Source organism: Pinus tabuliformis, chromosome 7 (assembly GCF_031772625.1).
Source record: "Pinus tabuliformis cultivar Carrire ecotype Pingquan chromosome 7, CPIR1, whole genome shotgun sequence".
NCBI lineage: Eukaryota > Viridiplantae > Streptophyta > Pinopsida > Pinales > Pinaceae > Pinus > Pinus tabuliformis.
This window is the reverse complement of record NC_142293.1, coordinates 655,222,451-655,245,254: the sequence shown is the minus strand read 5'-3', so window position 1 is coordinate 655,245,254 and position 22,804 is coordinate 655,222,451. Positions and strand designations below refer to the sequence as shown.

General features: G+C 36.6%; 1 protein-coding gene across 1 annotated transcript; it reads left to right on the top strand.

Annotated features, from left to right (window-relative positions):
- Window positions 1–16,187: 16,187 nt before the first annotated feature.
- On the top strand, window positions 16,188–22,042 carry LOC149249131 (uncharacterized). Its single transcript, XM_089452062.1, has 2 exons — window positions 16,188–17,645; window positions 17,819–22,042. Exons 1-2 carry the CDS (start codon window positions 16,188–16,190, stop codon window positions 22,040–22,042), a joined length of 5,682 nt encoding a protein of 1,893 aa, XP_089308188.1.
- Window positions 22,043–22,804: the final 762 nt, after the last annotated feature.

The following is a 22,804-nucleotide window of genomic DNA, read 5'->3' as shown; positions in this document are numbered from 1 at the left end:
AGAATTACCACTCTTAGAATTCTAGTAATTATGAGCTCTGGTTTGTAAATGGATTCTTCATTTAACCATAAGGATATCTTGCATTTATGGTGAGGCATTAGAAGAGTTTCCCCTAGTCCCTTTTTGCAGAGGCAGGGGAGGATTTGTACCCCTTTTTTTGTTGGGCTGAGAAAGGATTAGTTAAGATAATTGGTTGATGAGAAGGTTTCTATGAGAAATATCAATGAATCTAATCCATCTAGGAGCACTCATGAGTAATATGATCATCCTCACAAATCTTACAAGGAAATTAATTCTTCTCCTTCTTCTCTTTTGTACCACTCCTATTGTTATTTTAGGTTTGTGATTCCCCTTGTTCCTCATAAGCATTCTTGGATTTATTCTTTTTCTTTCTACCTCTTGGTTAATGAGGATTCATACTCAAGGTGTAATGAACATAATTTACCTCAAAGGTGGGAACAAGGAGATGAAGAGTTTGACTTGTAGAATGACCATTTGGGGAACTAGAAGAGACATTCAAGTGGGCCATCTAAGGGGCTAGTCTCCCTATGTTTCGATATGGTACAGATCCCACAAATCCATCAACACAGGTTATGGGATTTTGAATTGAGGGATCATTCGATGCCCGATGAGAAATTAGAATGTGATGATACAAGCTGATTTCTTGAGAATAGATCAACTTGAGTTGTTAGGAACATAAGATAGCTTGGTACAAAGAAAATCTCATCATCTCCTCCAATCATGAATATGATAAAAATGTGTGTGGAGTTATCCAGACAAAAAGTGGTGAGGATATTTGTACTAGCCTCATATCAAATAGGAAATTAATATTGATTTATAAAGGTCTATACCAAAGATAGGAAAGTATAATAAGTGGTATATTCAATATCAATATACCACATGGAAACACTACAAGTGGGAGTCTGCTAAAAAAGATGCAACCTAATACTATCATCCATAAAAATTTTAGATGAACTCCATAAATGATAAGTGGTGATATGAGTTATAGGGTCTTCTCCAAGCTTACCATAAAATTTTGCAATATCTGATGGCAGCTTGTGTGCAACAGGGGTGCATGTAGGATTATGAAATATGGGGTAATTCATCAACATAGAAATATCAAACAAAGCTAGAGTTTCCAAGAAAGAAGTTGTGAATGAAGCTTGGGGGGGATTGGAGGCCCCTTGGGACCCAACTGGAGGATGTGCTTCCCCCATCGCATTGTTTCTAGTGTTAGGGTTATTCATGGGAGATGGTTGTCTAGAGTTGTTAGCTCGAGTGCACATGTAAACTTGAGATTGGTTAATGCCCCCAGCGTAAGTGGATCTAGTGGAAAAAGGAATTCAAAGAGGTTCTTGAGTTATTTTACCATAGGGGGATCTGAAGGGGTTATTGATAGGATTAGGAACCCATGGATTATACATGTAAAAGGTGATTGTTCCCCTAAATGAATTCCAAGGATTAGATGTGTGACTCTAGAATATATGTCCTCCAAGTGGTTGACTCCCAAAAGGATTGGTGACCCACTAAAAATGAAAGCACCTCCAGTGCTACCAGAGGATGACATGGTTACACTTAAAGGATTCCAACCGTATAGATATTCATTATTGGGTATTATTGTACTTCTTACTGAGATTCTCAAATGCATTGTGGGGCCTGTGAAACAAGATGTGAAAGAGAAGTTAGACCCTACAAAAATGGACATATGGATACTAGACACAATGGAAATAGAACCTCCACTTGATGTGAAAGGATACATAAAGGTAATTGATGTGGAGCCACCCATACTAGATGTGCCAAGTGCTAGAATTCCACTAATATTATTTGAAAACAAGGAGAAAGAGTGTCACGATCAACTAGTTGTATTATTGTATATTGTCAACCAAGAAAACCATTACATGCACTTTTGTTCCACTCATTAAAGATAACCCTGGCACCTATGAGAGTGTTGTTGTAGGACTATTTAAAATCATATCTCTTACTGGTGTCTTTCCTTTACCCCAACTTGACATTAATTTTTATTTTACTAGCCCTATGCACATGGTCTCTTTCCTAACCTGTGGACCCCATTTGTCTCCAAACCTTTGGGAGGTGCCTTCTCTTTTGGATGTAGATCAGTATGGTGAGCATACAACACCTTTAGTGGAATATATTTCCTCTTTTAATGTCCCTCTATTACCTCTTAGCATTGGTCAAAAATGCCATCCTACTATGGAATATTATCATACTCCTTTTCCTACATGGTTCGTCACTCCACCTATTCCAAGTGACTCCTTGACGATGGGTCTCCTTCTAAAAAAATCATCTTGGAGGTCATGGATTCACCTATTAATAATCCTAGGGATATGATGCATCTTCACGCCTCTATTATCCTAAACTTAGCAAAGTTATAGAGTAGGAAACAATATCTTGAATTATCCCAAGGCGCATTTTCTCTTCCATCCCTGGAAGTGCCACCCTTGGATCGAGTCAAGTCTTGGGTTTATCATGCTAAACTTTCGAATGAATTGTCCAACTCATACCCACCTATCAATGAGTCTCTTATAACCCATTTTTTCTTAATATTCCTTGTTAAGGAAATCTCCTAGTCCACTATACTGCTTGCTTTGTATGTCCTCGGGTCATTCCCAATAACATTATAGTTCTAGGTTTTCCCTGGTATCATCAACCTTTAGGAATCAGGAAATTAAATTTTTTATGGCATGGTCCCTTTATGATGCACCATATGATACCTCCACTCCTCCACAAGTTCATATATTGCAATCCTTGGCTTGTGCCCGACAATGGGCACACCTTGACATGACCTATTAGATTGACTTATGTTTGTACATAGTGTACATAGGCTATATAGAAGTGTATGTGATGTTTTTATCTCCTTTAGTTTGGTGTGTGATGCAAGAATTTTTCTAGTACATAATATACACCGAAAAAATTCCATTTTTTTTCTATATATGCCAAAATATAAAAAATATATATATGGTCTTGTTTTCACCTAATCTGTGTTTTATTTCTTTCAATACGCGATTTAACAATGGGTCTAGTCTTTTTGGATGGTTTTTATAGGATAGGGTGGCAGTTTTTTTATGACATCCATTGGACCTTAGGTATATTTCTCTTGAACCTAGCATATAGGGGTAGGTCTCATATTACAATCTTCATTGCATTATTGACTATTATTTCCATCTTCATTGTGCCTTACGTTTGACCCCATCAGGTTGTGACATTAACCAATCTCTTTTTGCATGTTGTAACTTAGCATTAGAGATTTCCTATACATGGATACCCTAGATTAGCACCTTTTTTTCATGTTGGTGTCCATGCAACATTTATTTATTTCCTATTTGGAATTCCTCCTTTTGACCCACCATGACAGAATTTGAGCCTCATTTTTCTCTTCTTTGTCATTTTCTAGCCTTACCCTGAGAAGTTTCTACATTTATATACCTTGTGATTGCTACAACTTTTAGCCTATTTTATGCATTCTGATAATACTTGGTTTCATTTTTTCAGTGCAGTCATCCTCTTCTTGGTCTGATTCTTGCTTTCACTTAGTGTTCTTACTCTTTATTAGAGGGGGCGTTGTGATGAGTTGTCTTATTTTCCAGCCTCTTCTCCTCCTTATGCTTAGGGAAGTTCCATTAGATCAGAATTACTTGCAACCCTTTATACCACTTGTCCCTCGAAGATGAACTTCCTTGTATCCTTATCATGCTCATTAAAAATTGAAAGGCAAAGAGTATCCTTTTCTCAACTTTTTGAGCTCCTTAAAACTAAGAAAAAGAGGAACTATTGAGCTTACCTGTCTTCTCTTTCTTTCTCATTAAAATATGAAAGAGACTAAAAAGAGAAAAGGAAGAGCAATCATTTACTCATGTTATCATTCAAAATGGTAGTGTCAGTTGTTTCACGCTTCAACATGGAACTTTTTCGAGTTATTATCTCATAGTTGGGTTTCAGCTTGCATAGGAGTCATGCCATACATATGATTCTATTTAATCCTCCGACTAGTTGATTTTCCAGTCATCATGGAGTGCACTTCAATGCCTCCTATGTTGTTGCACAATATCATGTAGTTCTCATTAGTAAGTGCTTCCAAGTCACTTTTTTCTAATTCCATTATGTATTAAATGGATGCCTTAACCTGTGTTGAGCCTCTGTGGTCCTTGTTGACCCTTTTGTTTCATCCATCCTTGTGTAAATTGTAATTCACCACTTCATGACTTCATCCATTCAATCTCTTGGTTTATTTTATGTTAATTGATGGAGGATACATGAAGGCCTTCGATGAATCTTCTCCTTTCAAGTTCAACTCATTATCTAGGACCTTGATCTAGGAATCAATAGTAACCTAGAGCTTGCAGTCCTTAATGGAAAGCTTCCTCACAATCGACAATGGGTTTACCTCATTGACTCCTGATCGTCAAGTCCATGAGTGTTTGATGTTATTTTATTTATTCACACTTAATGGACTATGCTAGGTACATTGGGGTCCACTTTTATCATTGATGGTTCCCTTCACATATGTTAACGATACACTTTATTGACTGGTAATTAGGAGGTTTCTACCATGCTTGACATGAACACATCTATTTGCATGTTGTATATCTTTACCATCGAGGTTTATCAAAATACCTTGGGTTATAGATATCTCACTCTTTTATCATACCATTTGCAGGTTGTGTTGGATTTATGTAACATTTATGCACTTTTAGGACTACTCTAGGGAACCTTCTATTTTATGTGTCCACAGTCCTACTAATGTATACGATGAAATAGGTCCAAAGTTTATTTTATGGAGGCTATGATATTTGTGTTCTATCACATAGATCTAGAGTGTATTTTTCATGGTGATGTTCTAGCATTTCATGTCATGGATCAACAATGTATAGTTGGCACCCAAGTTCAATTTCTCTTTATGATTGAGCATGGGTATGCCCACCTCACAAATGTTATCATCAGGGTTGAGACTTTAGAAATTGAGTTCCTTCGATTCAACCTTGCAATCATGGCTCCTCCCTCCCATTTTGAGCTTTGATTTTCATTGTAATGCATTTTATCCATCAATTACTCTTATAACCTGATGCATTTTGGGTCATATGTTATCATGCTATTTAAGCACACATGACCTAGATTTATGTACCCTTATACTAGTGACGTTCATGCATAGATTTGACCCTTCATTTTGACCTAATTCTAGCATTTGAGCAAGGAGGAATTTTTATGCTTTCACAATTGTTCTATGTCTTAGTTTATAGCTAAATCAAATTACGCTCTATTACCCTTTTGTGCTAGCAAATAAATTGGGCCTTCTAGATTTTCTCATTCCCTAAGAGATCTGATTGATGGATTACCTTAATGAGTTGGCTAGGGGAAAATTATTATGGAAGTTTCTTAACTTTGTCCAAATTCATTCTCCAAGGGAGACCTAAAGGCCTATATATACTTGTATCATCAAAGGGTTAAGTTAATTTTTGAGTTAGAATATGACATTTGATGTCATTATTATCGTTATAGTGGGAGCCTAATGAGATCATGCTGTTAGGATGAAGCTGAGGTGATTCTTATGTCTTGGAGGTTCCAGGATGAGTAGGAGTTAAGATCTTTGTTAGATATTCTTTCAAGCTAGTTGCAACAACAAGGACAAGGATTTAGTGATAAGTCTAGTAAATCGCATCACCGTTCCTTTTCAATTCTTGTCAACATAACTAAGGAATTGTTTTAGTCACATATTGAACACTCACTTATCTGTCTGGTGATCCCTAGGAAAGGATCATAGACTAAAAAGTCCTTATAGCTGTGATTTTTCATATACGACATTTTATGTTTGATGGATTCTTTATGAGTGAACCATATTATTGGTTGTAGACTCTAGGAGGTGAATTTTTTACATCAAGGAGGATTTCATCAAGAAGTTGAATGAACCATGGATGGAAAGGAAAATCCTACTAGATTGCAAGTTACAAAATCTAGGTATCCATGCATTCTAGTGGGTGGTTATTTATTTATATGGACATTGATAATTTGGTGATGTATGCATGATCAAGGTATGAAGTGAAAATTCCAAGTTGTACGAGAGGTAGACTTTTCTTACTTGTAGGTTCTTTAGTTTTCAATGGAGCATGTGCTATATAGAAGATGTATATGAAGACCTCAAGAAATGAAAATTAAGAAAAAGTAGTCATTAAGGGGGAGTATTATAGTATGTAACTCCTACTTTTCTTATGTGTGTGATCATATTTTGTCATTGAGATTATTGATATAATTCAGTAGAGAGGGTTCTCTACATAGAGTTTGTTACTAGTCTCTAGGAGGTTGTCAGGCACAGTTGGATGTGAGAGATTATTTCCAACCAATTATATTTCTAGAATGATATGTGGTTGAGATACTCCATCAACAGATAGATTATATGTCCAAGATAGTTTGTCTATCTTGAGACAAATCTCATTGTATTTATAGTATTTGAATTTTATATTTGTTAGTGTAGGGTGCTCAAGAAAAGTTTTGGTATGTAATAAGGATCTACTCTTTGACTTAATACTTTTTCCTACAAACAAGAAAATCTCAAACACCAATTATGTTTCCATAATTTTAAAGTTACATTGTTATTATAACTCAAATATTACTGTAAAACCATATAAAATTTTGGTATGAAAACAAAACAATAACTTGAAAATACCAAGCAGTAATAACATTATCATGAAGTACTAGTAATTAAGTATTAATTTTAATATAAAAATTTAATAATTAATATTGAAAAATTTTAAAAAAATTATAGACTAAATTACAAACATTATTAAATTGAAGTTATTATATTATTTAAAAGCATTTAAATTTTTTATGATTCATTATCAATGAAAATGAAAAAGAGAATTTAATTTAAAAAACAATCTAAAAACAGTTTTATAAGATAATTGTATTGAAGTGTAATGTTAAACATACTCTCATAGGATACATTATTTTTAATCACAACAAAGAACTTTTATATTAAAAATATATGTTTGGGTACATAACATTGAACAAAAGTTAAAAAAATGAAGTATCACAATTATAATGTCTTTAGGGGTATGATTCCCAAGATCTAACAAAATCCAACATCTGCCTACTAGTAAAATTATAGAAAAAACATTAACTTGTTACATATAGTATCCAAATTTTTATACACCCACTCTTCATTCTAACTAGACATTAGAAATGGAGGGATCCTCTTTACCTAGGATGATATTGTTCAGATGAGGTACCATAATTTTTTTAATTGGAAGATCAACGAATGTAAGACTAATTGAGACCTCAGAGGAGGAAGCACCAATTTTTTATTAGCTCAAAGAGACTTGAAGATCAACAACTTGCTGAAAAACAGAGGCTAGCTCATGCTTAGTGCATCAAATTTGGACTTTGTACTCCATAAGAAGCTCCATTTCCATGGTTAGATTTGAAACTCTTTGTTTATGCTAGATTTGAAATTGGAAGAGATCCTTTTAGAAATGGCATAATTCCTCCACCTAGTTAGGTTGAGAATATTTCCATGTCTCTTGTAGAGGTATAAAATTTAAGTGGTGAGTGATGGTGAGAGCATAGAGCTCCCAAAGGAGATGCTACTGAGAGATGGTCAGAAATAGGAAAAGAAAAGACTCCTTACTTCATACAATAATATATTCCCAACAAGGATCACATACAAGTGGAGGATAATCAATACAACAAACACCAAAGAAGACCTAAATCGAAGAGAAAAAGAGAGAGGACTCTCCCTTCTAATAAAGTAAATATAGTAGAGAGAACTTGAAATATAGCTAAGTCACAAATAGTAGAAATTGAAGCATGGTTAGATAAATGCCTAAATTAGAAGAATGTTACCAAGATGGTAGAAATTACATGTAAAACCATGTTATGGTATGGTAGAAAATATATACAACTATGTTAGAGAAAATTTAGACATGTAGAGAGAAAGGTTCAACCCCTATTACCCATGAATGGTCGCCAAAGATGATATACAACACTATTTTGTCTTTGGAAATATAAGTAGTTTCTAACACTATATATGACCATATAATAGAAGGAATTTGTATAGATTTAGCTTTGTTGTGATATATATGGGAGTTACATGTGTTGTATGCATATGACATATAAATATAACGTTGATTGTTTTAAAAAACTTTGTTTGTGAAAATATAATGCTATTTTATATTATAGTTTGCATAACTATAAGAATTTTACAAGTTAGAAGATTATGGATACTTTGTAAAATCTAAAGCCTATATATGTGTCATTGTGGGCTAATATTATTGGTTAAGGGTAAGATATACATGTTTGTTTGAGGTTATATGCATGAAATAAAATGTATTATTTTATGTATTTGTGTGTGCATGTAATGTTGAAATGCTTTATAATGACCCAAGGTTTGGTTATGGTACACATGCATAAATTAATATGGAAAATAAGAATTCCGAGTTTTTACTTGTACACTACTTTAACAAGCATGTAAGGTGCTTGAATGTTATTTTGGTACAAAAGTATTATATTAATTAGATGTTTTGTTCAAGAATATGGGAAAGGTAATTAATAAGATTAGGGTTTAAGTGTTGTATACAAACCTTAATCCATATTTGTTATCAACATGTGATTTGCATGTTTTTTTTATTAACATATTTGGCTTATATTTATAGATCATATTTTAGTGGATAGATGAATGGTACCAGAAGTTGAACATTATGATCATGAAGTGTTATTCTATATGAGTATACCATTGATGAATATGGAACAATGTCATGTATGGTCTTTGTGGTCTATGATTGAAAGGTGTTCTTTGCCTATATTTTTCAAATTTTCAACCTAATGTGAATTTTGAACAATTATTATATACTTGCTAATTTTTATACAGGTTGAATATATTGTAAATACTGGGCCTACAATATATATCCCTCAATATTTATTTTGGGCCAATCCCACCACGGTTTAGGAATTACTTCCACCCTCTATGCATGCACATAAACTGTAATATTTTTTTCACCTTGAATTTTACTAATATGACAAATATCAACCTATTTCTTTTTTCACACAACCAAAAGTTTTCCAACATGTTAGTTCTTTTGGTCGATTTCCCTTCTATTAACCTTGATATGTACCTTTCTTTAATGTTAGATGTATCACAATTGTTAGTAAATATCCCTTATGAAGGCTTAGAAGGAACAACACCCCTTGGAATAGAGGACTCTGGCAGACATTTAATGATATGCTTATGTAATGAGCTTCTCAAGAAGTATAAATGAATAAACTTGGAAACATATTTTGGAAGGGGAAGTCCACCTCAAATCCACTAAAAGATTCATTTCAAAGTTTGAATCTAATGAAAAATGTAGCATCATATATATCCTTTTTCTTTTTTGGTTTCATAGTTGAATAAAAAACAATTTCGTGCCTCAACATACATGGTACTTATGTATGTTGGATAAACATTAAGTGCATATATGTTGACAACTAAAAATTTTCCTATGATGCATAGGTGTGCTCTAGAGAGAAGAAGAATTGTGACAAATTGTCTCTAAGATTTATTATGTGTTTTTGTATATTTTGAACTAGAAATGTTATTTGGAGAATTTTTATATGCCATACAAGAAGTTAAAACAACAGTCCATTGCCAAATATGAAAGACATTTATATTTGCAGGTTGTTGAAAATACTCGTCTTTAAGTGTAAAAGGAAAGCTAAATATCAAATGGAAAAACCTATGTGTATATTTCATTGGTATGAATATATTTCTGTGGGAAGTAAACTAAAGTAATGTTTAAAGTAATGTATGCAATTTTATTTTGTGAGATACGCTTACATGTTGTGTGAAATTTTACAAGAGAGATATTATATAAGAAATAGTTAAAATGAGATCATGAGAGTATTATGCATGACCAATGGTAGAGTTAATATATTTCCATGAGAATATTGTAAACTTGTACATGAGAAAACAAATTTTTGTTGTTAGATTGTCTTTGACAAGTCAGGAAATTTTCTAAATTTGGGGATTTAGGACTATTGTAGAAAATTATGTGATAATGTCGCATGCATACTAGAATTGAACCTTGTAAGTTGTGTTTGTAAATTTTGAGCTGCAATACCTATTTTTATATATGAGGACATGCTATTAATGTGGCCATAATGTTTTAGTTACTATAATTCATCTAATTTATTATCCCTCAAATTTTATATTTGACATTGAGTCTCAAGTTTCATCAAAACATGATAAAATTGCATTCAATTATCTTTACACCACATTTGAAATAGTAAAATTATGAAATATTCATAAAACCTATGGTATATTTTTTTGTAGATTCAACAACTTATGTGATATGCTAAAACACAAGACAAGAATCTACTCCACTCTTCAGCAAAAACCAAAATTGATCGATGTAAACAATAAGTAGAGAAAGGAAGAATATCAATCACACATAACACAATATTTCTCTAGGGAAAGCAACTACTAAAATCCTTCACTATCTATATTGAATTAACTAGAAGATCTGAGAAGAAAATGCAATGCTTGTTCAACCCGAACAACTCTTGCACTAGTACAATCTAACTCTCTACTTCCTAGGAAAGCATTAGATGAATATAATATGCTCTGCTCAACCTTGAGCTCAACCTTCACAAGTATTTCCTATCCTTTACCTGAATGACTAACTTTGGCCAACACTTAGCCAATTCCTAGCCTTTCAAGCCCCTACTTCCTTGTGCAATCTGTAATAGAATTAGCCTCTATTTGATGTGTAAATTCCTTCTCCATAACTGTGCAATCCATCCATAGGCCCTCAATTGATTGCATGCACCATCTGTACAACTTGGAAAATTAGACAATTGATAGTACATTGTCCCTCAACTCTAATCTCAACTAGGTCTTCATCTGAACTAACATGCATGATTTATTTATGAGTGAATCCTCAATTAATTCGTGTGGCACTGGTGATGCACTGGTGCAGTACCCCACTACTAGACCTGCACTATTTCCTCTAATAGTTAGAACTAGTTTAACTGACCTTAACTCAATTAGACTGAGTTAATTAATTACAAATCAAAAGAACTCAAATTGCCCCCTAAAATTTAGGAATCACTCTAGATGACTCTAGATAGACTTCCAACTTGAATTTCCTAAGTCAATTAATTCAACTTAACTTAATTAAGTATTACAAGTTGCCACACAAATAGAATTTCATTTTAATTCTTATTTCAATTCAAGGAAAAATTAAATTAGAATTTCTAGATGTTATTTTTAACATTTCTTGTTTTTATTTTCAATGCTCCCTCTCAACAAGAGAGGAATTCAACTCTATCATGATATGGTACCTTTGGAATGTTTTGCATGCAACACTTCCCTCTAGTGTTGTCGCTGTTGCAACTTCTGAAAAAAAAAACATCCAACATGAATTAGTATGATGCATTAGTCGCCAGAGTCTCTGACTGCTACTAGCTCTGCCTCTGTCGACTCGAAAATATACTCTTCTACTGACTCTGCCTCTATTCCATTTGCAAGGTTGTCAACTCAAAATGCTCTACACTCTCTAATGTCTAACTGCTACTGGAATCTGCCTCGAGCACTCTAATATCTGACTACATAAAGCACCACTGATCCATCTTTCTACTTTGTAATGTGGGCTCCCATAGCAAGGTAATGACCATGAGACAAAACCTCTCAATGGACCCTTCCCAAATTTCTACACTCTTGGGACTAATACTTCACATTCCCCCACCTCTCACCTAGAGGTATGGCTGCATGTTCTCCCTCTGCCCACTTGGTTTGGAATTTTCCCTTGCTGGAGGTCACTACTTGAGTGCATGTCTCCACTCGCTCTCCTCTATGCTTCTCTAATTATGGTTGCTCCAGAACTTGCTAAGGCTACTTCTGAGGTTGCATGTTGAGAGGTAATTCAAACTCGCTCTCAACTAACAAGTCTCTAACCTTTGCCTTTCTCCTCATGGCTTTGCATGCATATTGTATCTCAAGTGCATGCAGGGTCTTGACTTGCACATCAATCTGTTTCATCTCTCCTGCCATCATAAAATATTCTGAAAAAAGAGTTGATTTAAATCGATGATATATCCCTCATTTGAACTCCGATTTTGCTGATTTTTTATTTTTATTTTTTCATTTGGATATTGTTTCGCAAGGAATCGAGATCTACTATTTGGTTTTGAAATTTTTACACAAAAAAATTTCAGATCTTCTCTGCAAACTCGCCGTGAAAAAACATTCTTGCTCTTCAATCTACCAATATCAATGATCACAACTCCTCTTTGTGTCACTAAACATTGGCTCACCCATCTTCCCACTAACAACCTTCTTGATCCATTAAGAAGTCTACACAAAGTGTCTTTTCGATATGCTCTGACTAGAGCTCCACCAATCTGCAAGGAAAACTTCAAATTCTTCTCTTCTATATTGTCTTCAGCTTTGATACCATGTAGATTTTTTTTATATATTCAAGAGCTTATTTGATATGCTAAAACACAAGACAAGAATATACTCTACTTTTCAACGAAAACCAAAATTATTGATGAAAACAATAAGCAGTAAAGGAATAATATCAATTGCACATAAAACAATATTTCTCTGGGGAAAGAAATTGCAAAAAACACCTACTATCTATATTGCATTCACCAGAAGATCTGTGAAGAAAGTACAATGCTTGTTCAACCCGAAAAAATCCTGAACTAGTACAATCTAACTCTTTACTTTCTAGGCAACCCTCGGATGAACAGAATACGCTCTTCTCAATCTCGAGCTCATCCTGCACAAGTATTTCCTATCCTCTACCTGACTGACTGCCTTTGGCCAACACTTAGCCAAATTACTAGATTTCTAAGGCCCTACTTCCTTGCACAACCCCTAAGGGAATTAGCCTCTATTTAATGTAGAAATTCAGTCTCCATAATTGCACAATATATCCATAGGCCCTCAATTGATTGCATGCACCATCTGTACAACTTGGAAAATTATACAACTGATAATACACTATCCTTGGACTCTAATCTCAACTAGGTATTCATCTGAATTGACACACGAGTTATTTATGAGTGAATATTCATTTAACTAGTGTGGTACTCATGATGCATTGGTGCACTACTCCACTACTAAACCTCTACTAGTTCTTCCAACATTTAGAACTAGTTTAATTGACATTAATTTAGTTAGACTGTGTTAATTAATTACAACTCAAAAGAATTTAACCTATGCCCCTAAATTTTAGGGATCACTCTAGATGACTCTAGATAGACTTCCAACTTGAATTTCATAATTCAATTAAGTCAATTTAACTTAATTAACTATTACAAGTTACTATGAGAATATGATTTTGATTTAATTCCTAATTTAATTAAAGGACAAATTAAATTGCAAATTCTAGATGCTATTTTTAACATTTCTTGTTGCTATTTTCAACACTTATGTGCTAATACTAATGCAAATTCTTAAATAAGGTTACTACAATAACTTCATTTTTGGAAAAGGAATATGAATTATGGATATTTGTAAAAGTTGTTATCATCTTGGCATTGTTGTACATATTGTATATTTACATGTGGCATTACCATGTGGGGACAATGGTTGTTGCCTAGTAGCATGGTTGCACTCATATCTAAGGCTTGTTGACATGGTTAATTTATCTGATCATAATTTCTCTTCTTGGGCATTCATTTCTCTTAAGCCCAATGAGCATTTTTCTTAAGTATTGGGCATGGATTTCTTTTAAGCCTAGTGGGAATTTGTCTTAAGTGTTGGGTATACATTTGTCTTAAGACCAATGGAGATTTGTGCTAAGTATTTGGCTTGCATTTCTCATAATGCTAGTGAGCATTTTTCCTAGTGGTGAGCATGCATTCTCCTTAAGCCTAATGGTCATTTCTTAAAGGGATCGGAATGCAATTTGTTCCTTTGGTGTGCATTTAAACAATGCATTTGGAGTGCGTTTTTGTGCCTATGGGAATGAATTATTCAAATTCTTTTGGTGTGCATTTTTTCCCTATGGGCATGCATTCATGGAAGCCATGTGGTTTGTGTTTGTGATGTTGGGTGTGCATATTATGGTCATGATGGAAAAAGCTTGAGAGATTCTCAAAAGGGGAACATTTTGTGCCTAGATTTAAGAAGTGAAAAAGTTGGAAAAGTATTGAAGAGTTGAGTCTAGTTGTGACCAAAATTTTGGGTCTTGAAACAAAGTGTTAAAGTGGAAATTTTTTGGGACACCATGGCCCACCCTCACCCCCACCATCACCCCCAAGACTTTTATATTCATTATGTGGATCTAGGGAAATAGGTTGGGGTTGTTCCATTGTGTTCAATGCGTCATACACATGGATTTCTATATATATGTATATTTATTCCAAATTATGTTTAATGTTTTGGAACTTTGATGAAACATGCTATTATTGAATATCTAGTAGAAAATGTCGACTCTGCCTACGTCAAAAAGGCCCCCGGTGTGTCACTATTCTAACATAATTTCCGTCTAAGTCGTTTCCACTCTAATAGAAAATGCATCACAAAAATTTCCCAATGGTGACACAAAAATAGCCTATTGTCATGATTTTTATGTTCTAGTTGCACCCCCACCTATATCGAGAATGCATCAAAAGCCTTAGATATCAAACATATAAAAAATTTCCATGTGGTTGTCTTTATTTATTGAACATATGACAATAGGATGTGTTTGTGATAGGTGTGACACAAATTTTTTACAAAATCTCATATGGAAACATTTTTTCCAGCAAACATGTGACACATAGATACAATAATTGAAGATTTGATGAAACGTTTTCGATGAACATTTTGAATCATATGTGTTGGAATTCTATTGTTTGTTCAAAATAACATCATTAGAAAAATGTCAAAATTTATGACAACTACAATAGTGAATGATTTATAGTTAAACTTAATTAGATCCATATTATATTAAATGGGAAAATATCAAAATAAGTGGATAGTACTATACTAAGCTAGGATATAAGGCTCATCACACCAATGCACTTCAAGAATCCAAGTGATGGTGGGAAAAAATATGGGAGAACAAGGTTCCTATGAAGACCAAATTCATTATGTGGCTTTCTCTACACAACAAAGTACTTATATGGGAGATGATACATAAAATGAATAAGGAAGGTCATAATGTTTTCTTATTATGTTGATAGGGTGATGAAACAACCATTCATTTGTTTCCTGATTGTATTTTTCTTATCTTATTTGTAAGGATATTGGTTAATTGATGACATATATAAATTTTGTAGTGAGGAGAGTGTAGAGGAATGTTTGAAGAAGTGGTTTGAGAGATAAGAATTAAATAAATTAAAAATGATTACATCCTATTTCTTTAAGGAATATGGATTTTTTATAATATAATATTACTTGAAGATAAAATTTTCCCTACTTTTTCAAGTTACTACATAACTTTGTGTGATATTTTATTGATGTATGTCCTCATTGAAGGTTAAACCCTCAAGGAAGGTAGGTAAATTATTGATTGACAAATCCATGAATAGCGTTCAATTAATAGAGCATACTGAGGGCCTAACTTAATGCGTTATGGGTGGTATATTTTTTATATTTAATAACTATTTTAGATAGTAAAAGGCCAATATAGGTAGAGGATCTAACAATTATGGAGAATTTATGCTCAAAATCATCTTCTCAAGCTTGCATGGGAAAGAGGTTTTCAACAGATTTGCGTATATGGGGACTCACTTTTGTAGATCAAGGAGAATTTGTTGCTTCTTCAATTGATATCCTTTAATCATGTGTTTTATGAATTGAAGACATTTATAGATGGTTTATCTAAATCAAGGCTACTATATCCTATTGGTCAAGTTTGTTTGGAGGAGTCACAAGATGGCACTTTTAAAAATATTTGACTAAACCTATAGAATATTTTTTCTTTTGAGCAAGTGAGAATGATATTAGAATATTGGAGATTAAATATTATTTTTGTGGTATACTTATGTGACTTATTGTCATTTTTTGTATTTTATTTGTTTCTAGAATCTTAGTAATAGAGGTCAATTAATTCCAGACATCTAATTCCGGTTGGGAGGGAAAGGCGTCTGCAACCCATCTAGGGTTTCTGCAACTTCTGCAACGGTAGACCTGCCAAGCTTAGTACAGCAGGTGAGAAGCAGCCGGACGGGTGGTCAGAGGAGAACGGCCATTGATAAGGAGTGAAATGCATTCCCCTCAGGGGGAGGGCCAGGAGCCTCCCCCCGATAAGGACAGTCGGTTGCCGTCAATGGAAGAAAAGGAAACGGATAACGAACAGAGCGGAGGTGATACGGATCGCAGCAAGCTGAAGGGTAAGGACATAGAACAGGAAGACAGAAACAGAGCAAGCTCATCCACATGCAAGCCTGTAGCAACGGACAGGCCGAGAGTGGAGTTCCCAAGTCATCGCATCAATGCACGGATACAGTACATGAGAGATCACGCGTTGATTGGCAAATTCATAGGAATTTGGCCGACGGAGAAAGCACTGAGAAGTTGGATAAGCGCTAAATGGCATCCAAAAGGAGACATTACTCTGCATCTTGGAGCAAAGGGGTTTTTTACGGCGGTCTTCAACTGCTTGGAAGATCGTAATAGGATCCTGGATGGGGGACCCTATTTTTTCAACTCTGCAGGATTATATCTCAAAGCGTGGGTGGAAAGATTCAATCCAGATAAGGAAGATCTGAGCTATGCTCCAGTGTGGATAAGGTTATATTCGTTGCCATGGGAATACTGGGAAGAAAAATCCCTTCAGGAGATTGGGGACGCTCTTGGTGAGTTTGTCAAGATCGCAGAGGAAACAAAATCATGTAGATACACATCTTATGCTCGAATATGTGTCTACATGGACCTCAAGCAAGCTCTGCCAGACACGGTAAGTTTTTTTCATGAAGATTCTGAATGGATTCAAGTTATAGATTATGAGCATGTCCCATTTAGATGTAGGAAATGCCATAATATAGGGCATCTCTACAGAGACTGTCCACTAAACAAGAAACCCTCTTCCCAAGAAAGTTTGGATAATCAAACAGCAGATGGTTTCACTAGGGTTACAAACCGAAGGAGAGGGAATAGGAAAACATCAGGCAATCCCAAGGCAAATCCGATTAACAAGCCAGTACCAACAACGAGCAATCATTTTGAGACCCTAGCCAAGGCTGATATGCAAGATCAGGAAAAGGAAGTGCAGGAGAACAAGGAATCCAATAAAGATCAGCGAGGAGAAACTTCAATGCAAACAGGAGATATGACTCATAAGCAATCAACCCCGCAATCCCAAGCAAAATCTGTATCCTGGCAATCCCAAGGAATGGAAGTGGAATACACTGAGCCAAATAAAAAATCATCTAAGGAACGAGAGGAATCCTCTCAAGAACCTCAAATAATGGAAGAAGATCTGGAATCCTTAGATATAGGCGATCTGGACATTCTGGGCTTGGAACAAGCTTGCAAGACAGGGAATTTTGAAAAAATACCAGACAGGCAGGTGGACAACCTAGTTGAAGTGTTAAATAGAGCTCAGCAGAAATACTCGCTAGGTGTCCAGACAGGAAGTCCATGGGATGGCAAGTTCATCACAAAGGATAACAAGAAAAGAGGCAGAAAAACAAAGCTTGAAAGAACCATAAAGATAGGAGAGGTATTAGTGGAGTCAGGGAGGTATGCCAAACTGACAAAATACTTTAATACTGATCCCCATCCTTCTCAATGAAGCTGATATCATGGAACATAAGAGGGCTAAATGGCCCAAGGAAGAGCAGATTATTAAAAAATATGCTTATGCTAGAAAAACCGAGTATCCTCTTTCTGCAGGAAACGAAATGCAGCTCAATAATCTTGGAAAAAATAGCAGCGAAAGTCTGGCCGGGAGGGTTAGTAACAGCTGTTGATGCACAGGGAGCCTCAGGAGGACTTGCAATTCTCTGGGATGCGCGAGTTATTCAATTAAATGACATACAAGCCAATAAAAGCTTCATTCAGGCAACATTTCATCTCATAGGAACTAATACCTATGGATTCATAACTAATGTTTATTTTCCTCAGGACAATGCTCAAAAAGCTCAAATCCTGAACACATTGTCAGATCTCAGCTCAGAAAGGCCATACCCACTTTGGATTTCTGGAGGTGATTTCAACATGACAGCAAGCATGGAGGAAAAAAAGGGCGGCAGAAGCAGAGCAAATAATGATGGTAACCTCTTAAAAAATTTCATTCATACTAATTGGTTGGTGGATGTTCCCACAAGTAATGGCCTCTTCACCTGGAGCAACAAGAGAGAAGGACTACAACAAATTGCATCACGACTTGATAGATTTCTTATCTCTGACAATGCAACACATTTAGGAGGGGAATTTACAGCATCAATTCTGCCTATCTCTGGATCTGATCACTGGCCCATTGAACTTCAATGGAACAGACCTGGTAACAACCTCAAGAGACCCTTTCGATTTGAAGAATTCTGGCTAAAGCATCCGGATTTCGAAAAATTAGTCAGTTCAACTTGGCTTAACTTTAATCCTACCGGAGGCACCAGAATGTCCAGGTTTCAGCAAAAACTCAAGCATCTCAAAGGAGTAATCAAGCACTGGAATCATAATACTTTTGGTAACATTTTTAAAGCTCAAGCTACGCTCAACTTAGAAATGAAGAGGATTCAGCAAAGTATTATAACTAATGGTCGAATGGAGGAACTATCAAAACAGGAACAATTCATTGAATCTCAAATTTTAGAGAGGGCCAAACAGGAGGAAACATTATGGAGACAGAAATCACGGATTAGATGGTTAAAAGATGGAGAAAAGAACACAATTTTTTTTCATAAAACTACGGTCCAGCGCAGAATGAGCAACTGTATCACTCACATCAAAAATGAACAGGGGGACAAAATCGAAACTCAGGAAGGCATTGAAGAGGAATTTCTCAGCTATTTTAAGAAGATACACCAGGAACCCAATATAGACAGAATGCCGGCCATCAACAGGCTCCTAAAGGACATTCCTAAGTTAATAACAGAGGAGCATAATAGTCTTCTCCTCAAACCAGTCAATCTACAGGAAGTTGAAGAAGCGGTCCATCACTTAAAGGAGGGAAAAGCACCGGGTCCGGATGGCTTTACCTCAAACTTTTTTCATAGGTTCTGGGACCTTATAAAAGAGGAGGTTTGGCATCTTGTGGAGGAATCCAGAGCTCTTCGATGGATGTATCCAGGGTTAAATGCCACATTCATTGCCTTAATTCCAAAAGGGGAAGATTCTAACACTCCTGACAAGTACAGACCAATCGCATTGTGCAATATCATCTACAAAATTACATCAAAAGTTATAGCAAATAGATTAAAGCCGCTGCTCCCTCTGATTATCTCGCCTGAGCAGTCTGGGTACGTAGAAGGCAGGCAAATAACGGATGGGATTATATTAACTCATGAGATAATCCATTCCTTAAAGCAAACCAAAAAGCCAGGTATGCTGCTTAAATTAGATTTGTCCAAAGCTTTTGATAGTATTAGTTGGGTATACATTCAAAAAATTCTCACAGCCTTTGGATTTGCTCCATCTTGGGTCAGATGGATTTTTAATCTTTTGTCTTCAGCTTTTTTCTCTATTTTAATCAATGGAATCCCCTCGGCCACTTATCGCCCCTCCAGAGGTATAAGGCAAGGAGACCCCTTATCTCCCTTTCTTTTTGTTATAATGGCTGAAGGTCTGGGCAGAAGTATCACATCGGCCCGGCGTGCTCTGCTTCTAAAAGGCCTTTCCTTTAACAATTCACCCTCCTTCACCCATCAGCAATTTGTTGATGATAATATGCTCTATGGTCATCCATCGGTGCAAGAAGCACGCATTCTCAAATCAATTCTATCTATTTTCTCTGATGCTTCCGGAGCTCTCATAAATCGAATCAAATCCCAGATCTTTTTCTTTAACACCCCTGTTTCCACCCAAAAAGCCATTGGCCGCATTCTTGGATTCACTACTGCCTCCCTGCCCTCCAAATATTTGGGTGCTCCTTTAATGGCCTCCGCTCTCAAGCATTCCTCCTGGAAGCAACTGTTGGAAAAATTGGAAGCTCGGCTCTTCCTCTGGACTCACCGAGCCCTCAATATGGCTAGCAGACTTGTTCTTATAAAAGCTGTCCTAAACTCCATGCCCTTGTATCTCTTTTCCATCCTTGCTGCTCCTAAATGGGTTCTAAAAGAAATCAAGAATCTCCAGCGTAACTTTTTATGGGGAAGCTCAGGACATAATAGGAAATGGGCTCTAGTCAAATGGGAGAAAGTCTGTATTCCTAAGCAAGCAGGGGGTATTGGGCTAAGAGATCCAGAGCACAGCAACAAAGCAATGGGCGCAAAAATCTGGTGGAGATGGCTAGCCTATCCCAACACTCCGTGGGCCTCTCTTTGGACAGCGAAATATGCAAGCAATTGTCCTATGGAAGAAAGAATACGAATGACGGAAGTCAGTATGGGATCGGCAATTTGGAATGCAGCTATCCAACACAGAAGCCTCATTCAAAAGCACAGTTTCTGGGAAGTAAAAAGTGGATCCATAGCACGGTTTTGGGAAGACTCATGGCAGCAATTACCCAAACTAAAAGACATACTTCAAGACCAGCCAATATCAGAGCAGGAGATCAGTCAGTTAGACAAGGTAAATCAATTCTGGAGCTCCTCTACATCTCAAGGACATAGGCAATGGAAAAAGGCAAACCAAATATTAACAAATAGCTCTGAACAAATTCAGCAGGCTCTCAATAAAGAATTACAATTGAGGCAAATCACCATTTCAGAAGGCTCAGACATTCTAAGATGGGGCTATGAGGAGAAAGGAACATTCACAACAAAGGAGGCTTATAAGATAATAGTCCAAGATCAGATAAACAAAGACACTTTATGGGCTAAAATCTGGGACAATTACAATTGGCCAAAGGTTTCCACCTTTTTATGGCTCTTATGTCATAATAGAATTCTGACTTGGGATAATCTTCGGAAAAGAAGCTTCTTGGGTCCATCCATCTGCCTGTTATGTAAGCAAGAGGAGGAAACAACCATACATCTTATGCAGACATGTCAAATGGGTAGAAAACTTTGGGAAAAGGTCGCCTTCCGCTGCCAAAAAGATGGTAGAGTGCAGGGAGATCTCAAAGCAACCATCCGCAACTGGAGTCAAAAGCCATTTCAAAGTAATCTTCTTAATGCTATGTGGCAAATCATTTCGGGTTTACTAATGTGGAACATCTGGAAAGAGCGAAATAGAAGAATATTTAAGGATCAAAGTATGCCTCTAGAGAAAATCTGGACCAAATTTCAGCAGAACATCATGGAGTCTCTATCGATCAAAGAATGGTGTGCAGAAGACCTCCCTACTTTACCACAGGAGAGAACAGTATGGGACAATTGGGGATTCCAAATAAACCAACAGTCAATAATCAAAAAGAATCCCACAATGCAGATAAAAGAATCCAGTCAATGGATGTCGCCCCCCACCAACATGTTCCAGCTCAACTTTGATGGCGCATCGAAGGGAAATCCAGGGAAAGCAGGGTATGGAGGTGTCGTAAGGGATCATAATGGCAATCCTCAATGCATTTATCTGGGCTCGAAAGGTTGGGACACTAATAACTCAGCAGAATTGGAAGGGCTGTGGAGAGGCCTCAAAATGGTTCATGAAAGGAGTATGTTCCCAATCATCATAGAAGGGGATTCGCAAATTATAATTCAAATGATCATAAAGCTCAGGAATGGATCTCCCATTCACAAAGTCAGCAACAGTTGGCGAATGGCTCAGAGGTTGGAATTGATAAACAGTTGGCTTTCTAAACATCAAGCGATCTCATTCAAACATACCAGAAGAGAAGGAAATAAACTTGCTGACTTTCTTGCCAATCTTGGAGTGGAGGCTGAGGTAGGTTATTTCGAAGGGTCTTTAACCAGTATAGCCACCGAGGACCAGCTTGCAAAATTCCAGGAAATTGTCAATTGGGACAAATCTCAGAAGGAAAACACCCACCCGGATGCGGGTGGTATCACGTCAATTTAATGATAAGCCGCACATCAAAGGCAGTTGGCAGCGCAGATGGCAGGTGGAATGTCTGTCGAGGACGCGTAGCAGGTGGGCAGCAGTGTTTAAAGGTATGTGAATTCATTGCTGGGCAGTCTCGAATGTGGGTTCAGCAGGCCGGAGTTAATGCAGGCATGCATGATCGGCAGAGAATTTGTTATATTGCTATGGAACGATTCATCACACCTGGTTCAGTCACTGGAGTGATTCATTGTGCGGCAGAGCGGTCTCAGAACCTCTGTCTTGTATGCTGAATCTGGCTATTAGCGTGGATTGGCAAACTCATTGAAGCTGCTTGCGTTCCTCAGGTAATTGATTTTCTCTGTTTCAATCTATCTGCTGGTCAATTTGTGCTCTGGAGAATGCCTCGACGACGTGGTGTTCCTCGCAGAGGTAGTCATACAGGGGATAGAGGCCAACCGTCTCGCCCTGTTCCTCAAAATGTCATTCCTATTGCCTCTGCATCTCCTTCTTCTCCGCCTCCGGAACAAGCCAAGCCCATTCCGAACAGCTCTTTCCAGACTGCCAGATTCACTTTCCAAAGCCAGCTTAATAGGCCCATTCTAACTGCTAGCCTCACTATTGTTCTCGCGGAGGAAGATATTAATCAGGGGAGCTCGGCTAATACTACCCCCTCTCAGTCCCAGGGAGATAGCATGTTGCTCGGGGACCTGACTGGGATGGTGTTCCAGGCAGATAACCAGCAAGAGGGTGGTCATGGCTCGGAGGTGCCACATCATC

Coding starts and splice junctions, on each gene's coding strand:
- LOC149249131 (XM_089452062.1), top strand. CDS start 16,188: ATGCATTCCCCTCAGGGGGAGGGCCAGGAGCCTCCCCCCGATAAGGAC. Junction 17,646..17,818: donor GAACCATAAAGATAGGAGAG/GTATTAGTGGAG, acceptor CTCTTTCTGCAG/GAAACGAAATGCAGCTCAAT.